Here is a 25,936-nt window from a genome sequence, read left to right as displayed (position 1 = left end):
ATAGATCATTCTAATGTTTAAAAAAAATAGATAAGTGTGTAGAAATTACAATAAAAATATAACATATAAAGGAAGCTGAGAAAACATCTATGGTTAATGTTAAAGTACTTAAGACAAAGCCTAGTGCTGCAAAACTCACATCTTTGCAGGCACTTTATGTTTATGCATAGGGCTTCCCACCTTAGGAAACAGGAATTCTTTTAAGAGTGATAGAAAAATATACTGGGAGGGAAGGTGGGGGCGGTGAGATAGAGACAAACAGAGAGAAATATACAGGACACTCCCAGCATTTTGTGGCTTTTACTCCATATATGAAAGAAGACAAAAACATACAAAGTATATGTACAACTAAAATTCAACAATATATACAGAAATGTTTCTCCATATAAATGTCCCTATTAGCTTAGTGAATGCCACCAATTCACCTAGTAAAGGTATCAAAGCAATAGAACGGTGATTTTGGTTGTTTCCTCTGTCTTTCCTAATTCCAGTTCAGGGTGTAGGGGTGGGGGTGGGGAAAGAGTGGTTTTTGTTTATTGTTTTTTAAATCATCATTCTTGATCATTGCATTTTGATAAAACATGCAGCGCTCCCTTTGTGGCAATGTTCTAATCTTACAGCCAATTTTTCCTTTTTCTTTAGAGAAGGGCTGTTACGTGAAGGTTTTTTCTTTTTTTTTCTCCCTCTCTCTCTTTTTTTTTTTTTTTGGTCAGTCTGGGATTGGTAAATAAAAATGCAGGAGTCCAAAATGCTTCTCTTGCATCATGTAATGTCTTAAGCTCATTAAACAAGTAAAAATGCTGCCATGTTTGCACAGATTCTTCTGGTGGGGAAAAACGTCTGTAAAAAAAGTCGTTTTGATGGATATTCCCAAAGAGAAGAAGAGGCTCAGAGCCTGGATCCCAAGGGGTCAGGGAAAATGTCCTTACAGTGAGGGGTTTCAGGAGCGCTGGCATAGAAATCAGTCTCTCTCTCTCTCTCTCTTTCACTCTCCCTAAATGCAAGATCAATTATTGAGGCTGCTCAAGGGAAAAGGAAGATGAGGAAAGGAAAGGAAAAAAGAAAAGTGGGAAGGAAGGAGGAAAAGAAAGGGAAGAGTGAGAGACAGAAGACAGAGGGAGAGGGAAGGAGGGATAGAGAGCGAGTGAGCGAGCAAGCTCCCAGACGGTCTCGCCACACACAAAAGTTCTCCCGAGCCTGCTCCTTCGGCTCGATTTGGCAGATGCAAGCAGGTCCTGGATCCTCCTTGCCTTGTTCAGACGTTTCCTAGGGTTTCGATTTCCCTCGGACAACTCACATCATCTGTGGTCTCTGCATCGTGTCCTGGTGTGGAGAGGAGTACCAATGCGAATAGCCAGGCATGTAGCTGTTGGGAGGCATACTGACGCCCTTGGCCGAGGCGGAAACGTCCCACACCGGAGGCAGCGCCGGGGAGCGTGGCGACAGGGCCGCTGAGCCCGGGAGAGGGTCGCTCTCATGCGGGTTACTGCCCTGCTTCAGCAGTTTCTTAAACTTAGAGCGTTTGTTCTGAAACCATATCTTCACCTGGAACGAAAGGCAGCAGCGATCATTAGGCCCCAAAAATGTCGACCGGTGCCTCTAGTCAAGGCTTTGGAAACAATATCAAAAAAAAAAAAATAACAAAACACCCTCGCAAGCCAAGCCCTCAAGTCCCCGCCTTGCTCCACCTCTTTCTAGCCTCCTCCTACCTACTCTTCCCCATTTACTAGGTATCTCGTCTGGATACCTCAAGTCATTGTAGCTCTTCAGTTGGATGTAAGTCTAGGTTTAAAACAACAGCATAAATAAGAATAAAATAAGAATGAAGGCGAATGAGATGCATGGGTTCAAAGTCTAAAGGAGGATTTTTATACGGAGAACTTTTCAGATCAAAGCCAATTGAATGCACTTCCTCTGATAGTCTGTTTTTATACTTACCAACCCCCAAACCTGGCATCTAGCAAATGACTATGAACAGATTAAAGCCTGTACATTTATAACCAAATGCCTTGAATATACCTATGTTATACTGCACATGCCATAGACTGCACGGAGCATCTTTCTCTAGACATAAATATATCCCCACAATCCTGTAGGGATTAGAGATTGTACCTCCCTCATTCCCTACTTTGTATGTTGCTTAGTCAAATTGTGGTCAACAATCATCACATGATTGTTAGTGCAGTCACTAAAAGTCAAAGGGCTCCTGAAAATTAAATGTGAATCAAGAATCTGGGATTGGAGCATCTTTGCAGATGCTAACATCCCAGATCTACTTGATTTGAAGAAGGAAATTCTGTGGTGCAGCTTCCTTTACCTAAATTACTTAGCCATAGGAATCTGCTTTTCCAAGAGGAATCCAAGTTACTAAGTAGCAGGAATCCCTTCATATCAAACCCCAGATATTTCCAGTGGCAATATGGCAAGAGAAAGCAGGCTGAATTGAAAAGAAGAGCTTAAGGAGCATCTGTTCTAAGGCACCACACAGTCATTCCCTAGTAAGAATCTCATAAAACCTGAAGTCCCCTTGCTGAAGATCATCTACCTCAGATAAGGCCTTCTACCCCACGCAGCTAAATTAATCAGCAAGGACAAAAACCACTGGTGATTGCAGCTTGGCTTTATGACCAGGGTCCTAATGTATCTGCCTAAGCCACTTCCTGTGAAGTCTGAAATGCCCCTTATGTCTTTCAAATTAGTAGGACAGGAGAACTTCAGCAACTGTACTTAACTGAGGCATCACCTGCTGTAATTTGGGGAGCATTTCTCTTTGATCTCCAACTCTGCCATTGCTCCCAAGGCCTGTCCTCCAAGGAGGTACCTCAACCTGCACCAGCCGGTTACCCAGTATGATTTAACCATTGAGCTTAGGGCAATCTTCAGAAAAGCCACCTCACCCATCCTAGAATGAATAGTTTGCACCTTGGTCCCTTAACAAAATCCTGTTGGAGTCTATGGCTATCTGGTTCTTCTCCTCCACCCCATTTCACTTCATAATTCTTTCTTTCTATGTCAACGAGTTGAAATTCTCATTAAGTCCTAGGGCCCACAAAAAGAGCCTTAAAAAACATAGGTCTTATTCTGCCTCCTGATCTGAACATCTTTTTCTCTTTCTCCTACATGTTTGTTCCCTTTTGTGCTGTTCTGCTCTGGAATATGACTTGATTAAATTATGAGTTTGGTCACCAAAGGACACTAGGCTGGGGTGGGGTCGCCGAGGGTTGGGAGGATGTGCAAATCCAATCCAGTATTCAATACCAGGTCATTTATTCCAAACTGTGTTGTCCCGGGAAAGTGCATAACTGGAGCAAAGGCATTTGTCATTAAGCTCCTTCCATCCTTGGTTGACTAGGCCAAGAATTCCTCCTGAGTGCTCCCTGCCCGATCTGCAAGCGGGGTCAGCATTTCAGGGATATTCGGGCTTCTCGGGAATTACCTGTGTTTGTGTCAGTCCTAAGGAAGCTGCCAGTTCAGCTCTCTCGGGAAGGGCCAGGTACTGAGTCTGCTGAAAGCGATGGTTTAAAGCCTGGAGCTGCAGGCTGGAATAAATGGTCCGAGGCTTCCGAATCTTTTTCCCTTTTCCATTGAACCTGATTTCCCCGTTTTCAATCACTGTGGTTTTTTGTTGATCTGCAAGCGAAGGATATAGAGGAGCGGTCACCCATGAGGCTACTGCTGCAGTCCCCCTGAGTTTGGTCTGGACTGCGCCGGGTCTCCCCAAAGGCCCATAAAGGTTTCCTCGGAGCGCCCCCACGCCACCCTGACCTCTCTGGGTTCACGATGCCCGGGCGCTCCCAGCCGCTGAGAAAGCTTCTCCCCGACCCAGACTCTGGCTCTAACAATGCGCGGTGGCTAGACCGAGGGAGCGCCTTCGGCCCTCGGGCAAACAGCCTCGCTCGGCCGGAGCGGAGGCGGCGCCGGCCGCTCTCTGGGACGCGCGGCGCCGCAGGGCGGCTGCTCTCGCCGCCAAGCGGGGCGCCTCGGCCTGGCTTTACAGTGCCTTAAGCTGTGCTTGAGCCACCCTGGTGTTTCTGCGGCCAGTTGACTTGATGTCACTAGCTCCAAGCCCGGTGCATCAAGACCCCTCGGCATATTCGAAATGATTCTGAGAGGGACCAAAACCCCAAACACAACACAACCAGCCGCACAGACCAGCACCCGAGCAGGCTGAACCTCGCACGGCAACTTTGCCCCCTCGGGTGCTGAGAACCACCCGCCCGAGGTCCCTCTGCTTCGCCTCCACGAACAAAGGAGCAGCCAACATTGTATTGAAAACCCAGAGGGAGGGTGCCCGGTCGGGGGTGGGGGGGGACACCTCAAAGTCCGCGGGAAAGAGGCCAATTGTCACCAGCTTAACCAGAGCCAGAGGCCACGCCAGCTTCCCTCTGGGTCACCAAAGCGCACCGGGCGCCTCACGCAAAGTAGGCCACTGGCCGCCCAGATTGGGTTGGGGAGCAAAACACGCTCCCCAGTTCCGGCCCCAAAATGTCCCCAGTCCTGCCAAACGCGGGTCACAGCCCAGAGGGGAGGAGGAAGGCAAAGGGCGCAAAGACCCAGCGGGCTGGAGAGAGCAGTGCGGGCCAACTCGTGGAGCGAAGCCTGCGCCGAGCTGGAGGCGCGGCCCGAGCGGCGCGCGAGAGACCGGGGAGGGAGGCGGGCCGCGCCGCGAGGAAGCCGAGGGTCCGCGGCGGCGGGAACGGGCCCGGCTGGGCGAGGCCGGCAGGCAGGCGCCAGGCGAGCGGGCGCGCACGAGGCCTGGCCGGGGGCGCGCCGGGCCGCCTAGGGGAGGGGGCCGGCGGAGGCCCTGGCGTTGAGGAAGTGAGCGGGGCGGGCGGGGTGGGGGGCAGCCGGGAGGCGGGAGGCGGGAGAAGCGAGCTGCCCCAGCGGCCTCTCACCTGTGTCGTCCCCTCGCGTCTGGGCGGCCGCGCTGCTGTTGTGGTAGGACTGGAGGTAAGGGCTGTGCTGCGAGTGGCTCATGTAGGGGTAGGCGGCGAGCGAGCGGTGGTTGTAGGAGTTGCCGCCGCCCGACGCGTAGGGCGAGCCGTGGTGGTGGTGCTGGTGGTGGTGGTGGTGCGAGCCGGCCGCCGCCGCCGCCGCCGCCGCCGAGTGCAGGCAGTGCAGAGGGTAGTGCGCGCCTGCCATGGCCGGGGAGCTCTGCTGCGAGTGCGGCGGCGGCGGCGGCGGCGGCGGCGGCTGCTGCTGCTGTTGCTGCTGCTGCTGCTGCTGTTGCTGCTGCTGTTGTTGCCCGAACTCCATGAAGGCGGATTTGGACGAGTCCTGGCCTTCCAAGCCGTCAGCCATCGTAGTCATGGTCATCATCAAAACTTTGGGGGCTGGAGAAAGCCTTCTCCCGGGTTTCCTCCACCCTCCCCCCACTTGGCTCGCGCCGCTCTCCCCTCTGCAGCCACCTTAGCTCTTGGGATCCTTGCAAAAAAATAAAAAAATAAAAAAAAAGAGGGGGCGGAGGTGGTTCTCCCTCTCCCTCGCTCTTCTCTAATATATATATTTTTAATATAAAGAGATATAGTGAGCGGGGCCTTGTTAACTCAAAGGGAGGAGGAAGGGGGAGGGATGGGAGAGGAGAGGGGGGAGGGGGAATCTGCTCTCCCCCCCTGTTTTTCCCCCCTTGGATTTTTTGGGGGCTGGTGCAGTTTAAGGCAGAGATTTTAAGGTGGATTCTGCGAAAGTTGCGCGTCTGCTTTCAGACTTGATGCAGACGCCACGAGTCGAATGGTTTGTCTCCAAAGGGCAGCGCCTCCCCATTGGTCAGTCGCCCCCTGACGTCACAGGCGCACGGCTTCTACTGGTGTGTGCGCCGCTCGCCGACTTCTTCGCCTACCTTCTGCAACTCCAATCCCAGCCCTGAGCTGCAGCCCGGGGGCCTCGCGGCGCGGCGCACAGGGCCGCCGGGGAGGGAGGTGCCTCCACCCGGCCCGCCGCCGACGCCTCCCTCCACAGCTCGCGCCCCCAAACCTGGAGCCTCAGTTCCCAATACCGCAGCCCTGGAACAGCCTGGCCGAGGGCTGCTCTCTCTCAGTCCCCTTGCACCCTAGCAGGCTGCCTGTGCTCAGAAGCTGCCCTCTGCATTTAAAGCGAGGTCCCCTCCCTTGACCTCCTCCCCTCCCCCACTAGAGTCCCGCGGGAGCGCATTGTCACCGTGGATTTTTCAAGACGTACTTTATTGAAACCACAGAGTGAAGAAGAACCCCCACACCTGGGCCCCACCTCGTGGGTGAGGGTAAAGAAAAAGAAAAATCAGATCCTATTCTGGCGAGGTGCCTGTCCTTTCAGGCTGTATTTCCTATATATTGAACAAAAAAGGGGAAGAAATCTTTTTTTTTTTCCAGAACGCAGCAGCCTGTTCTGAAAACGAGTCTTTGGAGGACTGACAGTAATGCATTTTTTCCTATTGAAAACAGAAGCTACTGTAATGCTTTCAAATATATGCAAATGATACATGCGGTTAGTGGTTTGGCAAATCTTGATTACAATATAAACTACCCAAGGAAAAGTGCCTTCGTCCTAAATTTGTCTCTCGATTACAATTCCAATTGATTTTATTTTATTGTCAACATTGTTAATGATAAAAATAGAGTCGTTTTACAGTTATTTTTACTTTCTGGAAGGAGGCAATTAGAGTTCTAATCAGGAATACACAAAAATCTCCCATGATTAACTGCAGTACTTTGTTCAAATTGCTGCTATAAAATTCAGAACAATTTGCCTGTAATGATTATGGACTGGGTTTATTTTGGGAGGTGGAATAAAAGTGGATATAGCATAAATTATCCTCTAATTATACACCAGTGTCGCCTCAATTATCCTCTTATCAAAATGGTTGTCTAACTGCCGCATTTAGTTTCAATTCTCTCCTTTTTTTCTATAAAAAGAACTTCATACCTTGTTATTATTAATCCATTTATTATTTGCAAGGGGATTTATATCCGCACATCCAGGTGGTAGAACCACTTCTCTTTCAAAGATGGACTGGGGAAAGACATTAAGTTTGGAGCAGCCCAGGGCTGCGGATCTAGCCTTTTTCCCTCTGGTCTCCAGGCCCACTCAGGTCCAGGCAGCCGAGCAGAGACAGCAGAGCCCGGGCACGCAGCTCAGGCCCGGCCGCCAGGTAGGAGAGCCGGACAGGGGACAAGGCGCCGAGGAGGGCAGGCCGGGCCGCGCCCGGGGCCGGTCCCGGCACTGTGGGGAGGCGCCGGATTCCGCACTGCCAGTGGACCGGGACTGGGTGGGCGAGTGGTGCAGACCCCCATGGGCTTTGCGCCAGCTTTCAGTCTGCGAATAGACCCAAACCGCGAGCCTTTGGCCACACGGGAAAAGGTACAATCTAACAACTCCGGGTCAACGTGTACAGAGATTGCGGGGACGAGTCTGAGTCTCCCTTTGGGAAAACTACTGATGGCTTCTTTGCCCCCTATTCACTTGGACTCTATAAGTTATACGACCCAAGGAATCCGAGAAATGGCTAATTCAGTGGTGCCCGCTTGCCCCGGTAACCAGAAAAGGTGGCTGCGGACGTAGCAGCTCGGACTCTATTTACATACTGAGCGGAGCTCGGAGGCTGCGGCTTATGCTAATGGATTCACCCAGCTCCCTGCCCGGGGTCTCCAGGCGCCGCCAGGTTAATTTGTCTTTTTCTTTTTCTTTCTTTCTTCTTTCCTTCCTTCCTTCCTCCATTTTATCGGATGACCTGAAGCTCGCTGCCCGCGGGTTTTCTCCAGGATTCCCAGGGCAGCAGCGTTTACTCTCCTCTCCCCCTCCCTCTCCCAGCCCGCCGCGCTTAACTTCTTGAGCCTCGGGAGCCGGTTCAGTAACTCTGAATTCATTTTTAAGTGGCGTGCCTTGTTCCCCCCCTTTTAACAAGAGGTGCACTTTAACACGCGAACCAGTAACCCGATCCACGCGTTTACAAATCGGCAGTGAATTAAAACAACAAAAAAAAACCTTCGAGGAAAATGAAAGGTGGGCTGGTAAGGGGGAGATGTATGTAGGGCGTGTATATGGGGGGGGGGGACAGCAGGGGAGGTCAGAAAAAGGGAAAGATCCCCCCTTCCCCCGGCGCGCTCTCGGTGCACGCGGGCTGTGCACAGAGCTTGTTTGTAATGCCCTCAAAGCCAGCAGGTAGACGTGGCAGTTTTATTGCTTTATACCCTGCGGCTTGCTGTTAACACGGTGAAGGCGTTTCCCCCCCTGTGCACGTCTGTATTTCTCTCTATATGCTCGCAGGTGCACTGCTTTCCTCTCCGACTTCCCCCAGCTCTGGCCGCACCCAGAGCCGGGCGGGTCGTGGCGGGGCCCGGGAAGGTTCCCGCACTGAGCACCAGATCCAGGGCGCAGCAGCCTCTATTTTTTTTTTCTTTTCTTGTTTGCTTAATGCCGGCGGAAGCCCAGAGGACTGGAATTGTCCGGGTCGTAGCTTCGGGGCTCTCATCACTCCCCCCATTAGATAGAGGATAAAATCCCAGCACTGTGTTCCAGAGGAGCAAGTGTGCACTGCACCGAGGTAGCAGTAGTTGCACATGAGAAAAAGGTCCTGCTGAGAGCCCCAGATTGGGCTCAGTCAGTCAGGGGCTGAAGAGCGGAGCGAGCAAGGGGTCTTTCCCGGCCTGGCATAGGTCTGTGTGCGCTTGCCGGACAGAATCCGTACTGTTACGTTTGAGCGTCCGGCTTTCAGGCTAGTCCAGGGACTAGCTAGCCGGAGAGCTAGTCTGGCCCCACACAGTGCGCCAAGGTGGCGCGCGGCGAGTGGCTGCCACGTGTGGCCTCTGCCACCAGGCTCGGCGCGAGGAGTTCGGCGCGCGGTTGACTGTCTTCGGCAGGGGCCGCTCCTCGCGGTCATTTCTCTCCAACTGAACCTGGCATCTCGGCTTCCGAGTCCTTCGCCCAGTGTCTTGGGCGGCAGTAACGAGCCCTGGTTTGTTCTAGTTCAGCCCGCACCTCCAGACCTTCTGCGAAAGGCAAGAACTCGAGAATTTTTCAGGGTTCAATTTTTCAAGACCTCTCGCCTCACAGGGAGGGCGCACACCTCGGGGGCTCCAGGCCCCTGCGCCCGGCTCGCCGCCAGCCATGCCTTGGCTCCTACCTCTTTGTTTTGCCCGCTGGGGAACCCAGGCCAGCCGTTGGGGGTGGGAAGAGGAGGGCAGGCGAGGCCCGCGAAGTCTTTATCATTCAAAATAGAAGTAAAGCCAGCAATCTGAAGGACTGGGAGGCTTAAGGCTCTTTTAGGGCCTTTAGTAGCTGCGAGTCATATTCACTAAGAAGTTTTAAGAGGCAGGATTTGAGGCCTAAACTGCTTTTTGCTTTTTAAGGTGTTGGGGCTTGTATTCAGCTGTCAGTGTAATTTAGAGAGAAATACTTACAGATTGCCAACACAAGACCGTGTGGGTCAGCGTGCCCAAGGCCATTGTGGCAGGAATGGGCTCTTTGGGTCGGAAAATCCCTTGCTGTTCTAGCTATGGACGGGTGTCTGCACGCACTCCTAGGCCAGGGAATGCGTTGGGTGCTGGCCCAGGGTCTGCAGCCTGTGCGGGCTGTAGAAGTACATTCAAGCTGGGCAGGGCCTGACTGGGTTTGGTTGCTAAGTTGGGCTCAGTTATCACGTTAATTCTAAAGAAATTAGACCTGGATAAATAGCCTTTGAATTCAAAGAAATAACTCAGTATTGATTTACATAGCCATGCTAAGAACCCTCTTCTCAATGGGAGATGTTTGTGGAAAAAAAATTCCTGCTAGTCTTTTCCCCATTCAATGTAAAATTCTGTTTGTGTATAGGGAAAGGATGCTTGATCTCCTGAAAACGCAGGCACCTTGTCCCCTCCCCCAACGTACACACCTGGGAAAGCTTGGGGGGAATATGAGAGCTGCCTCTTTCTCTTTCTTGGCCCAGCCCAGTGATGATATCTTCAGGAGTAGCCCAAAGTATCAGACTATGCAAGAAAACACTGAGATGATGGTGTTTTCTCCAGTGATAGAACTATAATGCCCATATTAACACCCTCCCTTCCCAGGCTCCCCAAAATCCAGCTAAAAAGTGGGCCTTGTTTACTGCACACCCAAAAAGAGGCTCGCTGAAGTCTGGGGACAACATCTCCCTCATCTCTGCAGTCCTGGGTCCCAAGAACAGGTAGTTAGCAAACCCCAGCATGGATGGTACTGGCCCACCAGAGCCAGTGATTCCCACTGGGAGCTTCACAGACTTTTTCTAGGCTGTCCAATTTGGAGAATATTAACTAAGCATGTTCCAGCCTAGAGGCTCCTGATCCAAGTCTTTTCAAAACTGGAGTCCAGGGGAATTATGAAAATGAAGCCAACCAGATCCTCAAATTGAACACCTTTTGACTCTCCCTGACCCCATTCCCAGGCTGTGTGAGCATTCAAAGCTTTCTTAACAGAAGAAGCCAATATTAGGAGCCTAGAGTGGATTCAAGGGGAAAACAAAATATGTTTCTACCTTATTCAGTTTTGGGATTGTATACGGAAATTGTTCTCTTTCTTTGCTTCTTTCTTTCTTTCTTTCTTTCTTTCCTTCCTTCCTTTCTCCCTCTCTCTTTTCTCTTTTATCAAGCATAGGACCCCAATCCCTAATACATAAATAGTCTTCTTTCTCTCAGTCCAGGAAAAAAGAACTCAACAATGTTTAAACACTTAGATTAAAAAAAGATAAATGGTGATGATGTTGGTCTTTTTAATCTGTTGGATAAACCAAGGCTGAGCCCCCCATATTTGCCCTGTTGGGAAATGTAGCAGGGCAAGGGGGAAGGGCAGGGGTGTTAGAAGTCAGCTTTCATCAAGCCAGTCTTTGGAAACCAGGACCCACTGACCATAGGAGGATAAATGCAGCCCTAGAGTGGCAGGGAACAAGCATCAACAGGAAACGGCCGACTGACTATTTTTAGGCATAATAAGGAGTTAATATAGCTGGCCCAGCGTCTTCCTAAATGCCTGGAAGCATCCTCTGTTTTGATCCCTTCATCCCTTCATCAGCAGGAACAATAACAAAGTCAACAGCAAACGCCTCTACATTAAGGGAGAGCCAGGCTTAGGACAGCTCTTCAGGAAAACCTGGGATGGAAAACATCCTCTTGCTCTCCTGTGAGCTCTTAGGTGGTTCTCTTGTTACAACAGAAAAAGGAATGGAAACTGTTTTTCATTAGAGAGTTGTTCTATACCTGACTACCCTTGTGCTGTAAATGCCCTGGTGATTTTCATATTCATACCTGTTCATAGGCACTTCTTATCCCCTTTATTTTGTAACATGCCAATAAATGGAAAGGTAATTTATTAGGTTTTTAGCAAAACTTTCTTAAGAGGGCAACCAATTTGAGACCCCTTAGAAGAAGTGAGGGTTATTTTTTTAAAACCCATTCTCCCAACTGTGCCCCTTCTCTTTTCTTTTGTTCCAAATAAAATTCTTTTTTACACAAATCCAGGAGAAAGAAAGCCTTCCCCCATCCTACCCAGGGGAATGAAATAGTATTTTTCTGAAGGTTTCACTAATTTTGTGCAGATAGCAAAAATGTTCCCTCTCTTTCTGTCAAGTGAGGCCCGTTCCCCCACAGAGCTCATAGCCTTTACTTCTTTAAATATGCACTGAAAGTTGTGTCCTTTTGGATACATATTTGGGTTCATATTCAGGTTCACCATCTTCCCACATGGAAGGTGGAGAGGGAAGCAGAGAGAGTGGAAAAGACATAGAGAGTTAGAGAGAGAATGAATATACGAGAGTGAAGGAGAGACAGAAGGTGTGAGTGTCTGCTTCATTTTGAGAGGACCTCTCTTCAAGTTTTCTGCTCCATCCTGTTCCCTAGGGACCACTGCCCTGCAATGTTAGTTGCACAACAAATAGGCAAAACTAAGACTGATAAAAGCAGCCCTGTTTGCCAGCGGGTCTGCCCCACCTGTATTTACTCCGGGACCTGGAGGGACGGCTAGACCCTAGTTCCTAGCCATCCATCCGCTAGTCTTCTCTACCCCTTTCTCTTCCTCTCCTCCCCATCCCTTAGCTTGCTTTTCCCTCAAACGCCAAGGGCATCTCTTTGCTCACTTTGACAGCTGCGAAGTTGAAGCAGGAGGACCCTTAAAAAAATTACAAAAGAGGTCGCCCTCCCCGGACAAAAGAGCCATTTTAAGAATGAGGCTCTAGAGGCTCAAAGGTCTTGGGCCCAAGAGTTAAAAAGCTAGCCTAGGGTTTTGAGATTTCAGTACAGCAATCCCAAACAGACAGGCAGGCGTCCTGGGCTCTCCTTGGGGCTGGGGTGAAAGAAGGGACGGGGGAGGGCAGGAGTCGGGAGGGCGACAGGAACGCCCGCACCCGCAGCTGGCTCCCAGGCGCCGCTGTCTGCGGGGAACGCGGGGCGGGATAATGGAATTCAGGAGGCAGAGATCCTCCAAGAGCCAGCCACTGTCTTGTACAGATTTGTAGAGAAACCCTCACTGTAATTAAAACCGTACAGTCAGATTAATTCAATGTGTTGCTCGGCAGCGTTTTTAATAGTAAAAATCCGCTTTAAAATTGAATTAGGGTCGAAGAAAATTTCTGCGAGACTCGCCGGATTTGCCAGCTTTCTTTGAAGCCAGCCCGAGCTGGACTTTGGCGGTGGCTGCACAGTGTGGCTCCCTCCCCCTTCCGTGGCCCTAGACAAGGGTGGGGTGGGGAGGAGCTGGAGGTGGGGATGGGGGCCTGATCCACAAGGGATGCTAGTGTGGGCGCAGTGCTGGGCGGCCGGAGTCAGGCCCAGGCGGAGCGCACAGCCTGGGGTTACCCTTCCGATCTCAGGGTTCCGGGCTATGCAGATTTTTGAGACCCAGGACTCCCTTTCCCACCCTTTCTCGAAGTTCACGGCTCAGGTAGGGTTTGAGGAAAGAAGCGAGCCCTCTTGTGTCTTGAAGCAATTTCCCACTGTGTGTTCCCGCGGGTGGCGGAGGTTGGAGCCCTCTCTGGACGCTCTAGCGACAGACAGGAGAAAGTTGTGGTTCTCTCCACCCACCCCCACCCCACCCCACTCCCCTTTCTCTTCTTGAAAGTCTTCCAAAAATTAAGAGTAATATTTCAAGCGCGCTGTCAAAATGTCTCCCAAGCTTTGAATTGGCTGGCCGCCCCACTTTCCCCTCCTCCCCACCCCTTACCCTTTGCATCTCCGGTGGTTGTGAAATAAAGGTTAGTATTATTATGTTTTTCTCCTCTAAAGTTAGGCACCTTAGAGCTGAAAACTTGCTCCAGAGTTCCTGGAAGAGGTGGCGGCTGAGCGCTAACAGACGGGCTCTTGCTTGTGACAGGCTGGGGGCGGAGGGGGAGGCTGAGGGAGCTGGACCCCGCTCTCTCCCGCTGCCAACCGGGTTTTCAGGGGCCCAGAAATGGTCCCAGGCTCCCCCTTCCCCGCGGATCCGGCCCTTGCACCGGGATCCTTGGCTGCTGATTGCGCGCGCGCACGCGCGCACACACGCACGCACGCACAACCTGGGACGAAAATTCTCTAACGAGTTAGTCATATCATCAGGCCTGGGAAAACAAAGACCGCTGTGGGTCCCTGTTCCCCCGGCAACATGCGCAGACGCTTTAATTGCCGCAAATTGTCACTCTGTCCCCTTTTCATTTTCTCGCTCTTTCGTTTATTTTTAGTACACTTCAAATGCCTACACATTTCCCTAGTAAGGAGAGCGAGGAGCCGTTATTGCCTTTGCCTTCAGGGCCTGCTTTGCCAGTCACTGAATGGGAATGGAGTAAACAGGGCGAAAATCGAGGAGCGTTATTGGTCTTGCTTATTTCAGGTGGAGGGCGGTAAATAACTCTCCCTACAGCACCACCCGCTCCTCGTTTCTTGGATCCCAATTATCTGGCAGAAAGGAGATGCACCCGCCTCCCTCTTCCTCCACATCATACCCCATCCCATGTGCGCCAAGTTTTACTCGAATCCAGCAAATCCCGCCAGAGTTGGCGGGTTCCTCAGAGAGTAGTTAGGAAAAGAGAATTCCACAGGGACCCAGCTCTTAATTCTGTATTGAATAGAAAAACGTAACGTGCGCAGGTACCTTCCCCTCCCCCCTGCAGGGAAATAGGGTCCTTTTTCTCTGAGGGCTACGTGGGTGACAGATGCCCCCACGTAGGTGATAGAAAACCCCAGGGGGCCCTTCTCCGTCAAGAGAAGCTTTGACATTGGTTTGGAGCAGTTTTGGACAGTCTGTTAGGACGGCTATCGATCCACATTGGTTTTGTTCTAAATATTAGGAATTCTTCAAGGAGAACTTTAAATTTAAAAAGTGAAGTGTTGTCTTGAATGCTGCTGAGGGCCATTCTGCACCCTATTCTCTCTTCTCTCTTTCTTGGGACAAGCACAGCGGTCCGAGGTGGGGAGGGAGGCAGGTGTCTGCAGCAGCAGCCGAAGGTGGTATCCGGCGTCCTGCAGATGGATCCGAAACAAATCAGTGCGGGATTAACTTGTCTGTCTGCTGAATTGTCCCCAACTGCAAAAGCTACGCGGGCCGCCCTGCCCTGCCGGGACGGGTTCGGGTTACCTGCGCGTCCTGGGCGCGCTGTCTCTTCCCCGTCCTAGCCGGGGCTGGCGGGCCCCGGGGCTGGCTGGCAGGACGTTTTAAAGGAACGCAGCGAGTATGAACTGCTCCATTCTCACACACACCCCCTTCCTCTTTCTTTTTTATGAAAACATTTACAAGGAACCTAATTTCAGATCGTGGAAGTAAATTTCACGCTAGGATATATTTTACAAAACATGTAATCTTTCGGGCCCGGAAGACGTTTAATTAAAACCATACTTTGACAAGTTGAGTTTCAAAGGGAAGTCACGCCAGCGCAGAAGGCTAATTCATATTCAAGATGCAGCCTGTAATCCATGTTGTTTGAAAATGCCAGCCTGGGCAACGTGTATTCACCTTGCTTGCTACCTGCCCACAGCCTGGGGATTCCAAAGAGTACTGCGCTTGGTCCAGAGTCCCCTGTCCAGCTGCTCTCCCGAAGACTGGCTTGGGTTAGCTGCCTGGTCTTGAGAGAATAGAGGAACGCTTCCTGGAACAGCTTTAGTGTGCTTAGAATAACTCTCGCAGGATGTTCAGGGGGTCCCAGGCACCAGAGCCTAATCAAGAGAGCAGGCAGGGGCAGATGGAGAAAGAAGGCACCTCAAGAAGTCTCAGTGGGATTGAGAGCCCCCAGCTCCCTAGCCTCCTTCTTGCTCCCAGGCTGACCTTTGCTAGAGGAACGGGAATCCCCCTCCCCCCAAATACCTCTATTCCTCCAAAACTTGACAGGGTAGGAGGTTTGACCAGTCCCAGCTGATTTGTGGGCACAGCCTTCAGAGCCCTCACAGAGAAGGCAGTGTTGGTTCCTAGAAGTCTCTGTACTGTCAATTCCATTTTTGTAGTCATCCTCAGTAATCTTCCTCCTTACCCTCCTTTGCCATTTCCCTATAACTTGATGAATTACAATTTAAATCAGAGGGGGACAGCGCCACATGCGAAGGACATGTTCCCAGCTCAGCTGGTTGATCAACAAGTCCTGCTGGCACAGGGTGCTAATGGCCAGCCATGCCTGATGGGATGGGCGGGAGCCAGTAGGTACCCCAAGGTCCGCTCATGGGAGACAAAGAGACTGCAGGGCAGTCTGGGTCAGAGCTGTAAACAGCAGCTCCAAATGCTGAAGCTGTGGCCCAAGCTGGGTTCCAGGTCATGGTCCTGAGTCTGCACCTCAGTGTTCCCCTCCTGACCCCCAGCCTGCTGGTCTTTCTTCTTTCAGACGTGACAGTGAGTTGTCATCAAAGTTAGCCTCATGGATGATCTGAAACCTGCCTGGAGAAAGAGGCTGGGACATGAGTCTGAGACTTATGTTGGTTCAATTTTACCCAAAATGCTCAAGAAGAAAAACTCCTTCGCTTATCGTAGCCACGCCCAAGGCAGGGAAGTAGGATTTTGCTTCAGCTGAGGGACAATGAAAATTATTGACTGGCTGATGGACTTTTCTTTTTCAGGTCTATATTTTCTTTCAAATGCACTATTATTTTCCTTAAAGCACAAAGATAAGTCAATTATAAGAAAAAGCATAAAATCTAGTCTTCAAGAAGTAGTTTAAACAACATGGCCATCTCGTCTTGAAGCCTCTTTTGATTTTATTGGGCCAGTTTAGGAGAAAGCTTAATTTTTGCAAAGACAATCCCAAAAGACAATTGTGATAAAGTTTTTTTACTCTGTGCAGAGACTATCAGCTGGCATTTCTGAAAGTTCAGTGGGTATTCCCTTCACAAATAGACATGGATGCTGGCAGCTACATGCTTAACAGTATGTCAACTTAATACTTATTGGTCCAATAACATTGATCTTAGATTAACAGTTAAAACCTTGAAGTCAATCTCTAGAGTCTTGCATTTTGGAGTGCTGGGGTGGGACTCTGGTTCACAGTCTCCAAAAAAAAAAAAAAAAAAAAGCTGTTATAATTGTAGGCCTGGAGGGTTAGAAAGAGAGAACTAAGACAAACAGAGGCACTGCTGGGATGGATTTAAGCATCACAGTGTTTGAGTTAAGCACTAAAAAGTATGTACCTGACCAAATGCATTTGAAGCCTAATCCTACATTGGAGACTTGTGAATTACACAAAAGGGAAGAGGTACTGCAAATAATAATCCCCACCTGTTTTATTTCAGTGACATGCACAAGCAACTTTCCTGTCATACACAGGCGTGTTCTCAGACAGGGGCATTGGAGGCTCATTTGTGGACAGTAATTCTGGCAGGGATATATGGTGGGAAGAGTACAGGGTGGTTGGTAACTGTCAGGATGGTGCTGCAGCGAGGGCAGGCAGCATGTTGGTGCGCAGAAGGGGCAGGATAGGTAATATTTCCCAGCTGTCCCTGCCCTTCTGCAGCTCCAGAGCATCAAACTCATCGTTTCCAGCCTCAGAGCTTGGGTGGAGGTGTGAGAAGCCCAGACAGGCTGGAAATTCCTGTCACTTTTTTACCTTTCTAGTTCTCTCTGCCCTTCTATAATTAGCCCCATTTCACAGATGTGGGAGCTAACACATGGACCTCACCACAGGGGCCACTTTGGTGTCTGGGAAAGGAGGGGGATGGAGGACAGGTGTTCTAGCTTCCCATCTCCCTGGCAACCGTGGGAGTTGAGACTGGGGTGGAGAAAGCCGGGTTTGGGGTTGTTTTCCCAAGCCAGGCCTGTACAGGTAATGTTTCTGCTTCTGCAACTCATTTGGTCAGAGGTAGGTGTGATTTTCATGTGACAGATAAGGCTCGAGAGATTTAACTCTGACCCAAGCCTCAGGGCTCTGAAGTCAGCAGTCCCAGGATTCCCTGACTTCCCGCCAGTGCTCTTTGAACAGACTCCTCTCTCGCCTTCTAACTTTTTCTTAAATTTTGAATACTTTAACCCTTGCTTGTAGTAAATTTATTTGTAGTTCTAAAATGTGTCTATTTCCCACAGAACTCTAGCGTGCCAAGGTAAGAATCAATACTAAAACACTCTTTATTTTTAAAGTGGGGTTTAAAGGCCTATTGTGGGGGAACCGAGATGGTCAATGGGACCCGGAGGCGCAGTAAGAGCGGGATTCTATTGGCCGCTGCTGCCGGCGGGGGCTCCGCCACAGTTGGCTCACGTGTGCACCTCAGCCCGCAGAGCCGCAGAGCCGATGGCTCGGGCATGCGCACTGCATCCCTGGGAGAGGGGTACCCGCCTTCGTCTTGTAGTTGGGACCAAGACTTCCAGATGCGCAATAATTAGGTTTCCTCATTAAACAAAGGTTTCCCCATCATTCTCCTCCTCCCACCGTTCTCAGCTGCCGGAGCTCTTGACAAACTAAGCTGGTTACCCGTCTCCCACACCGCCCCCCCACATCTCCGCTCTCCAGACTTCGGTCCACCGCTCCTACTTCTTCTTAGGGTCTCCGCATTTTAGGGTCCTTTACATACCTCTCGATTATTTCTTTTTCTTATCTTTTGACCTGCTTTAAAGGATATTAAGATCTGATTCTCTCTTCATTTTAGGTCCCCTCGCTCATCTCTCCCTCTCAACGAGATAAAAAATTCCCTGGGGGTCCATCCGAGAGAAACGTAGTGTCAACACTGCGGCTCCCCATTCCACTCGTCTTGAACCCCCACCCCTTGGGCTGTGTGGGGTTTAGTCCAAAACGCAGGAGCGTGGATGGCCCAAGACCTCGTTGGGCATTAGAGCCGGTCACCAGTCAAGCCCGACGGCCCACCTCCAGGCATCAGCCCAGGCCTCGAAGAAGCCCAAGGCCAGCACTTGCAAGCCCACCTGGGTGTGTGGGATGCTGCTGAGTAGCGCACGACTCAGGGAACGCCTCCAGGGGTGTTCTCTAAACCTCTCCAGGACCCCCTATGCGGGCACGGGGACCCCGGGGATCCATTTCCTTGAAGCACAATGGCCTTTTGTGGAAAGGAATCTCAGTAGGCGAGAAATAGCCACGATTACGTTCAAAGCCTCCCGCGGGAAACCTCCGTGGCTCTGCTCCGAGCTCTGCCCGACCCGCGTGAGGCGTCGCCGCAAGTACCGCGCCCACACGCGCTCCCGGAATCGCAGTCAGCTCCTTCTCCCTGGTAGAAACAGGCATCGCTCCTCTGGCTTTCAATTACTCTCAGCTTACCTGCAGGGCGAACGGATTTGTATTTTTCCACCATAAAACCTCCTGCCCTGGATTCCCCCAGATTCCCCCTTCTCCCTCATCCGACCTTAACCAGAAGAAGGGCGAGATACGGGTTTGATTCTCCGATACGACACGAATAATTGTTGCATCATGTAACTTCCTACATCTTGGTTTTAATTTGCAGTGAACCAAACAAAGATATTTGCAATTTTAAAATAAGCACTCCATTTAATAAATGAGAACATTGTGTAGAGAAGACTGTCTCCCCCCCACCCACCCCCTAGCCCCTTCAGAAGACGTTATTAGCTCTGACAGCATGCCGCTCAGGTTTGCGGAGAGGATTTTGTAAAGGGATGACAGACAGGAAGGCCAGCAATCATGGGCTCCTTGGGCTGAAGCTGGTTTTTTTTTTTTTTTCCTTTCTTTCTTTTTTTTTTTTTTATCAGAATGTTCTGTTCGATGCCATTTATCCTTGATGATAGAAAATTGCGCTGTTGCCAGGACGCTGCTGCCGCCGTTGAAATAGAGGGCAGGAGCCACATTTCCATTTTCCGGCTTGAAAGCTATTCAAATGAATTTGCAGAGAGGGGGGAACAACTAGCGATAAACAAATGAGAATAAATCGAGTTCCCCTTCCCATTCTTTCCTTTAAATGGGTAGCTCTTCATTTCCGATATAAAGATTTTTGTTCATCAGTGTTTGGGAATACCTGGGAGATAGTGTAAGCCAACGTACACTTTATTTTGATGCTCTTAAAGTGACTAACCACATAAACATTTAAAAAGAATGGATGTCTAAATATATATATAAAGTATAAGAATTATATATCTACATAGATCCAGCACATATACATACCTTCACACAATTCCAAACTACAGTGGAGGATAAACTCTTTCAGCAGAGTTTCAATTGAATGTAATTTGCAAGCAATGCTGGCTGTTGGTGGTTATGGACTTCTTACTAGTTCTGTATATGTAAGTATTGTTATATGGGATCATTTTTAAAGCCCTCACCGCATGTTATATATTTTAGGACGCTATATAATTTAATTACATAACTGATTTAAACACTCGCCCCTCCCCCCAAAAATAGATAAAAGTCACCCACTGTTATGTATTTCTTTCAAGTTAATTTTCCAAATTTACCTTTAAAGTTTTGTTTCTAAGTTAGCAAATACAATTCAAAAGAGTTGGTGCACGGTGCTTCTAAAGGGTACAAAACAAAGAGAAATGAAGCCTGTGTTTTCCCTCCTTAAAATTTAGATTCTTTGCTAACTTTAAAAGATCATGTATTAGTAGGAACTTAAGGGATCGCGTCCAAAATATGATAGTTTAAAAACGAGAACCTAAAAAACTTACAGCCATCAGTATATATATTATTATATATTATATATATAAATATTAGCAATGTCTTGACAGAAAGTACAAAACTTGTTGGGCCCCCACTGCGTTTTATCAATTAACTACTGGATTCTAACGCCAATGTTTTGTTTCAAGGTCAGATGCCGGCGGTTAGAAAATTTTCAATAATATAAGGGCCTTTAAAACACAACGACTAATTGTATTTGAGATATCAGTTGGTACTTTAAACTTAAAAAAAAAAAACCCGACAATATTTTAAAACTTAACATTTTTTAAATGCGTTATGGGTCTCTTACTACCATGTTTTTAGCTACATGTTTGTTTCTAAGTGATAAGCCACCGCTGGGCAAACCAGGGCTGTAGAGAATATAATAGTGTAAAATCAGAAAGAGAGAGAGAGGCGGAGGGTGAATTGATATTGATGTTCCGAACTTTTCCAGTAGAATTTTCGGGCGAATCCCTCCAGCTAGCCATGATTCTTAGTTACCGATTCCCGAACAGTCCTGGTTCAGCTGAAAATTTCCCTGTTAAATTAGCATGATCATGAGAAAACAATTATCAACACCGTCAGATGAAGCTAAATAAAGCAAGGAAACAGTGTAAGAAAGTCCAATTTGCTCGTGTTTGGTGGTTAAAAGAATTGGAGGTGAGTGTAGAGTGTTTAGACACTGCAAGAGATTCCTCCTCCCTTATCCTTGGCCCTGGGAATTGTGCTCCGGACAAAAAGCTTCACTAGCCGGCTGCTTTTCCAGTTAAGGCAATTCACAAGGTTCCTTGGTCAATTCCCCCTCCAGGTACGAGCCTTGGGCGGCAGCGGGAGTCCGGCGCCGCCAGGACTCAGAAGCGAAGGCGTGGGCGCTCGGGCGGGGCGGCCCGGCTCCCGCAGAGGGGACCTCCACCCCCAACCCCGCCCCACTTGCCCTGGAAAGAGCCTGATTCCAGACTCCCCTTGGCTCCGCGAGGGTCTGGCGTAATGGACGTTACGCAAAAGGAGGTGGAAACTCTCTGGGTGCCAGGGCCTGGGTACGCGCGGAAAGGACCCCCGGTTCCACGGCGTCGGGTCGTGCCGAGACTTGTATCCCCGGTCCATCCTGCGGAATCTTGGGTCTCGAACCACTGCCTGGGCTTTGGCCACGTATCGTGGACTGGTTTGGAGTGTGGCCTCCAGCCAGGGGCGGGAGGGAAAAGGGGGAGGAGGTGGTGAAGGGAAAGAAAGAGTCTTCGAGTGCTAACCTAAACGACGAAGTGGCCCGCAGGAAAAAGCAGGGCTCAGCTGGGTGAATGGGCTGTCGGCGTTGGGACTTCTTGTTGTGTGGGTGTCTTTGTGTGGCTGGGCGTGCAGAGTTGTGGAAAAGTTGAGTTTTGGGTAGAACTGTGTAAACTAAGAGTGAAGACCGTGGGGTCACATCCCAGGCTGAGAGAACCTCTGCCCCCACCCGCGCAAGCCGGTTCTCCCCGGGAGTACTGAGTCCGTGTAAAACCGCACATTGAGTGACATTCTGGCGCACCCTGTCCTAGATAATGCAGCTAAAATCACAGTCAGGTTTGGAGGAGGGAAGCTTTTTCTCCCCCTGCAAGAGGTGTATACACTAAGCATTAAAAATGAAAGCGATTTTTTCCTTCACCTTCTGAAATCCCAGGACTATGAGACTTGCCTTTTTCCTCAACAAAAGAACAAGCACTTCTAAAAGGATGCAGAAACACTCACTCTTTAGGGGTTCCAGCATCCAGGAATGTCACACGCGGGGAAACACAAAAGCTCAACATTTTGATATTTTAAAAGATTTTCCCCTCTTTTAAATCCCCTGGGTAAATGCTCGTTGTAAGGTAAAAGTGCTTTGGTGTGAACTTCCCTTTTCGTGTGTACTAGCAGCTGCAGAACATTCCAAATGAGAGAGAAGGTCATTGTGGAGACTAATTAATATGACATTCAGTGCTGGCCTCATCAACTAGCCAAAAGCCTTGCCCCAGAAAACGAAAAAAGAGAAAGCAAATGTGCTTAAAAATACAAAGTATTCTAAATTCTGTATTGCCTCCCAAATCCCAAATAACTTTTCGTAGTTAGCCTTTGCACTATTAACCCACCCCATTCAAATTCCATTTCCCCTGTGTTCCAGGGCTGTATTTGTACTTATTCCTCAAGTCTCCAGAGCCATGAGATGTGCAGTACAAACAGTAAAGAATCACATTAATCCTGCTTTGATCTCGGGAGGGAGATCCTAGCAGAAATCAGGTCACCACACAGATAGGCGCTGCTGTGAAAAGGAGCCCCTCCTCCTTTTTTTTCTTCTCCTTTTTCTTTTTTTTTTTTGTCTCTTCAAGATATGTCCCTTGGCTTCAAGACATCCATTTCCAATTGGCAAACTGGAAAGTGTCAGTATGAACTGTGAATAACTTTTTATTTCAAAGCTGGACGATTAAGCTTCTTAGATGGAGCCATTTTTTTTGTCTTATAGATCTAGATAGTGGAGTTCATGTACTCATCTAGTCTACCTGGTTATTTACATAGCCTAAACACAACCTCCACAGGAACTTAATTGCCTGAAAAAAAAAGTAATATTTCCCCTGCTTTCTTTACCCCTGAGTCCTGTAGGCATAGAATAATGGTAGTTAATCTGCTTAGATAATTTAAGACTTAAAGATTAGAAGGCCTATATTGACAATTTCAAAATTCAAGTCTGAGTGCTTTGGCTAAGCAAAGCTTAGGAGATGACAGATGTGATAAAAGAACTGCCAAAAACTAGACTTTATTAAAACTAAAAAGTGTGATGTTTTTATGGCTTTGAAAGAAATGATTGTTATAATGTTCATTCAATCCAGATGTGTCTCTAAACAAACAACTACAAGGGTATTTTATTTTATGCTACCTGATATTTATACACACAATACAGTATTTCACTCTGCCTGCACATACACACACACATACATTTTATAGTCCTTTTCAAACCATCTCCCATATATATAAATATAGTTAGTATAGTTAGTATAGCTGAGATACATACTCAACACAAGTGGTGTGTTCATAATCATAAACATTGTTCTATGTATACATCCTTCCCTTCATTTCTCAATTTTCTGACAGAGCATCAACATTATATTACAAGAGGCTGCTTATGAAGCTATAGCTGCCACCCAGCTTTCTTCAGAACTTGTTGAATGGGAGGAACACATGCATATATCTGAATTTGTTAAAAATGTGATTCTGCTTCAAATTATCTCCATTAAAGTTTATTTTCATTTAATCTCAATGGGTCAGCCTCCATGACAGCCCAAATCCTGCTGACACTGAGGCTACCCAAATGCTTTTACATGCAGGACAAAGTACATTAAACTGCTTTGCATCGAATATGTCCTTTTAAAGTGATTTGAGACAACTTGTTTGGGAGCACAGCTTGGAAGGAGGACTAAAGGAAGGAGAGAGTTCAGGAAGGAAGAGGGCAAAGAGAGAAAGCAGGTGAAAGAAAAAGAACCACAAGAGTGATTATTTAGGCAGAGAAACCTTTTGTGGCTATAGATTGTGTCCCGTGAATTGTCGAGGTTATTTTTGGACTCTGTCCTCACCTTAGTGGTCTCCCTTGATCCATTCCTCTAAATCTGCTACCATCAAAATCAGGTTCTAGAGAATTTGTAGTGGAAGCTAAACCAAAATATTTCTTTATAGGATGTTGGGGATATTTTATTGGATACAGATACATAAAGCATTAAGCATCCCAGGAATGCTCATTTTGGTGATATCTAGCTGAAAAGCATATTGTCGTGTTCATATTAGCTGATTTGCGCATTATCTTACTTGTGGCTTAACCTGGCTCTACAGTTCATTTTATAAGCTAACTTTATACATACTTTAAAGTCAAAAATACTGTCTCTCCGGAAAAGCAACAAATGTTGGTTACTTGTTCATCCTTAAAGATGGAAATGAGCATTACATCTTAATTATATTTAGAGGTTTGCTAAAACTTCTAATCTCTTCAATCTACTTTTACCAGAATCTCAAGAGGCTGGCATGTCGCATGTGTATAAGGAGAGAGAATAGACCTCCTTGTCTTTTTAATTAAAGTTTACGCAGCTTGTAGAAAGCAGTAATTTTCTAGAAAATTAGATCATTTTAGATCACTATAGTTCCACTCTTCTATCTTTAACATGGTTCCAAGCAAATCTTGCCCTTTTAAAACCATCAATTATCAAGCAAAGAATACTGAAGAAGTATTCTGAATTTAAAGTATTTGGATTTTGCAACCTGACCTCGCCTCCATGAGGGTGGGTATAAATAATGGATCCTACCATATATGCACGGTATGACAACTCACATTGGTTTCTGTATAGCATATCCTAGTAACACATGGCAGTACCCATTCCTGCTTGTTGGAAACAGCATCATTGTTACCTCATTCTTGATTCTGGGGGTTATGATTCACATACACAAAGGGCCTTCTTAACTCACCATTCTTTTTCTAAACAAAGTAAAAATCAAATTTAACCAGGAAGTAATCAAGGCATTGAACCAAAGGAAAAAAAAAAAACAAAACATGGCAAGGAATGAGGGTCTTTTTCTCATTAAAAAATGTTAGGTTTACCTTTAGGGGATTCAGCTAAAATTTCTAGTGGCTCCCCATGGCCTATAGAGGAAAGACATATTCTGTAGTGTGACATACTTGGGGTGGCTTAGAGCCTAGGGGTGATGACTGTGGGTTCTGGAATCAGACTACTGGATAATCTTGAACAAGTTATTTTTCTTCTCTGAGTATCAGTTTCCTTTCTGTACAATTGGAATAACAATAGAACTAATTTAGCTGGTGATGGTAGAATTAAATGAGACAAATGCCTGTAAAATGCTTAACAAGATGCTTTGTGAAAAGTGAATGTTCAAAGAATACTAGCTATTGCTTAACATTAACATTAACATAATGCTTAACAAGGCCTTTTGGTTTCTGCTTCTGCATGTGCTATCTCCTTATTTTAGAAAACCCTCCCTTGCTCATTGCCCAGCTGACTAAATTCTCACCTCTCCAACTCTGCTTCAAGTAATATCACCCCTGGGAAGTCTTCCCTGATGTTTGAAATTAGGTGTCTGTCTTTATGCTTTCATAGCACCCATTACTTATTTCTTTTATAGCATTCTGTTGGTTTTATTATCATTGTTGCTTTACTTATCTGTCTCCCTAATTAGACTATAAGCTGTGGCACGCACAATGTAATATTTAACTTTCTTTCTCAGAGCTCGCAACTGAGACTGATGGATAGTAAATACTCAATACATGTATGCTGAATGAATAAATATTCAATCTTTCTGTTTTGCTTGCATTTATAAATAAGTTGTAATTGGATGGATTCTTCTACATTTAGTTTTCTCTACTTAGGTTCCTTTGAGCACTCTCCTTAAGGAACACTGTTATTCCCATAAGTAACTTTATGAAGAGTTTTAATTGTGGCCTCTGTAATGAATTGTTGATATTTTCAGGACAAAACATCTTCAGTGAGTTTGCCATTCTAATGAAGAAGTCATGGACGACTTGGGTTACCTGTCCAATCCTTAGACATTTGACCACACTATTCAACATATGGCTTATGCATATTCCTTGGACAGTGATTTGTATTATCTATATGAGTATTAATAGTTAGGTTTCAATTATCACAATGTCCTGGCCAACTGGGAATCTAGTTATGAATCTAATTATGCCAATGGTGTAAAGGACATAGGTGTATGTAAAAGTCATTAATAGAGGTTGGAGGGATCATAATATCTTCAAAAGACCATTTAGGATTGTTTCACTGGCATCTTGGGGTCATACAACTCTTGAACAGAAATACAGGGAAACCCTTACTATGGCAGGCTAATTTGAGGGAAGACCGGTACAAACTATGATATGTCAGAATTATAGAATATTGGGATTTACTGTATAGAAAATATTTACACCAGCCAGGGACCAATACCCTGTGGCCAAGACCTCAT

General features: G+C 47.7%; 1 protein-coding gene across 1 annotated transcript; it reads right to left on the bottom strand.

Moving 5' to 3' along the window:
• Positions 1-285: 285 nt before the first annotated feature.
• DLX6 (distal-less homeobox 6) lies at positions 286-5,614 on the bottom strand. Its single transcript, XM_004431374.3, has 3 exons — positions 4,896-5,614; positions 3,437-3,630; positions 286-1,545 (listed from the first exon to the last, which is right to left on the bottom strand). The coding sequence occupies exons 1-3, from the start codon at positions 5,317-5,319 to the stop codon at positions 1,294-1,296; spliced, it is 870 nt and encodes a 289-aa protein (XP_004431431.1). The 5' UTR covers positions 5,320-5,614; the 3' UTR covers positions 286-1,293.
• Positions 5,615-25,936: the final 20,322 nt, after the last annotated feature.

Source organism: Ceratotherium simum, chromosome 1 (genome assembly GCF_057802395.1).
Source record: "Ceratotherium simum simum isolate JZ-2026a chromosome 1, ASM5780239v1, whole genome shotgun sequence".
Lineage (NCBI taxonomy): Eukaryota > Metazoa > Chordata > Mammalia > Perissodactyla > Rhinocerotidae > Ceratotherium > Ceratotherium simum.
Note: the sequence above shows the minus strand (reverse complement) of the source record. Positions and strands in the feature narration are given on the sequence as shown.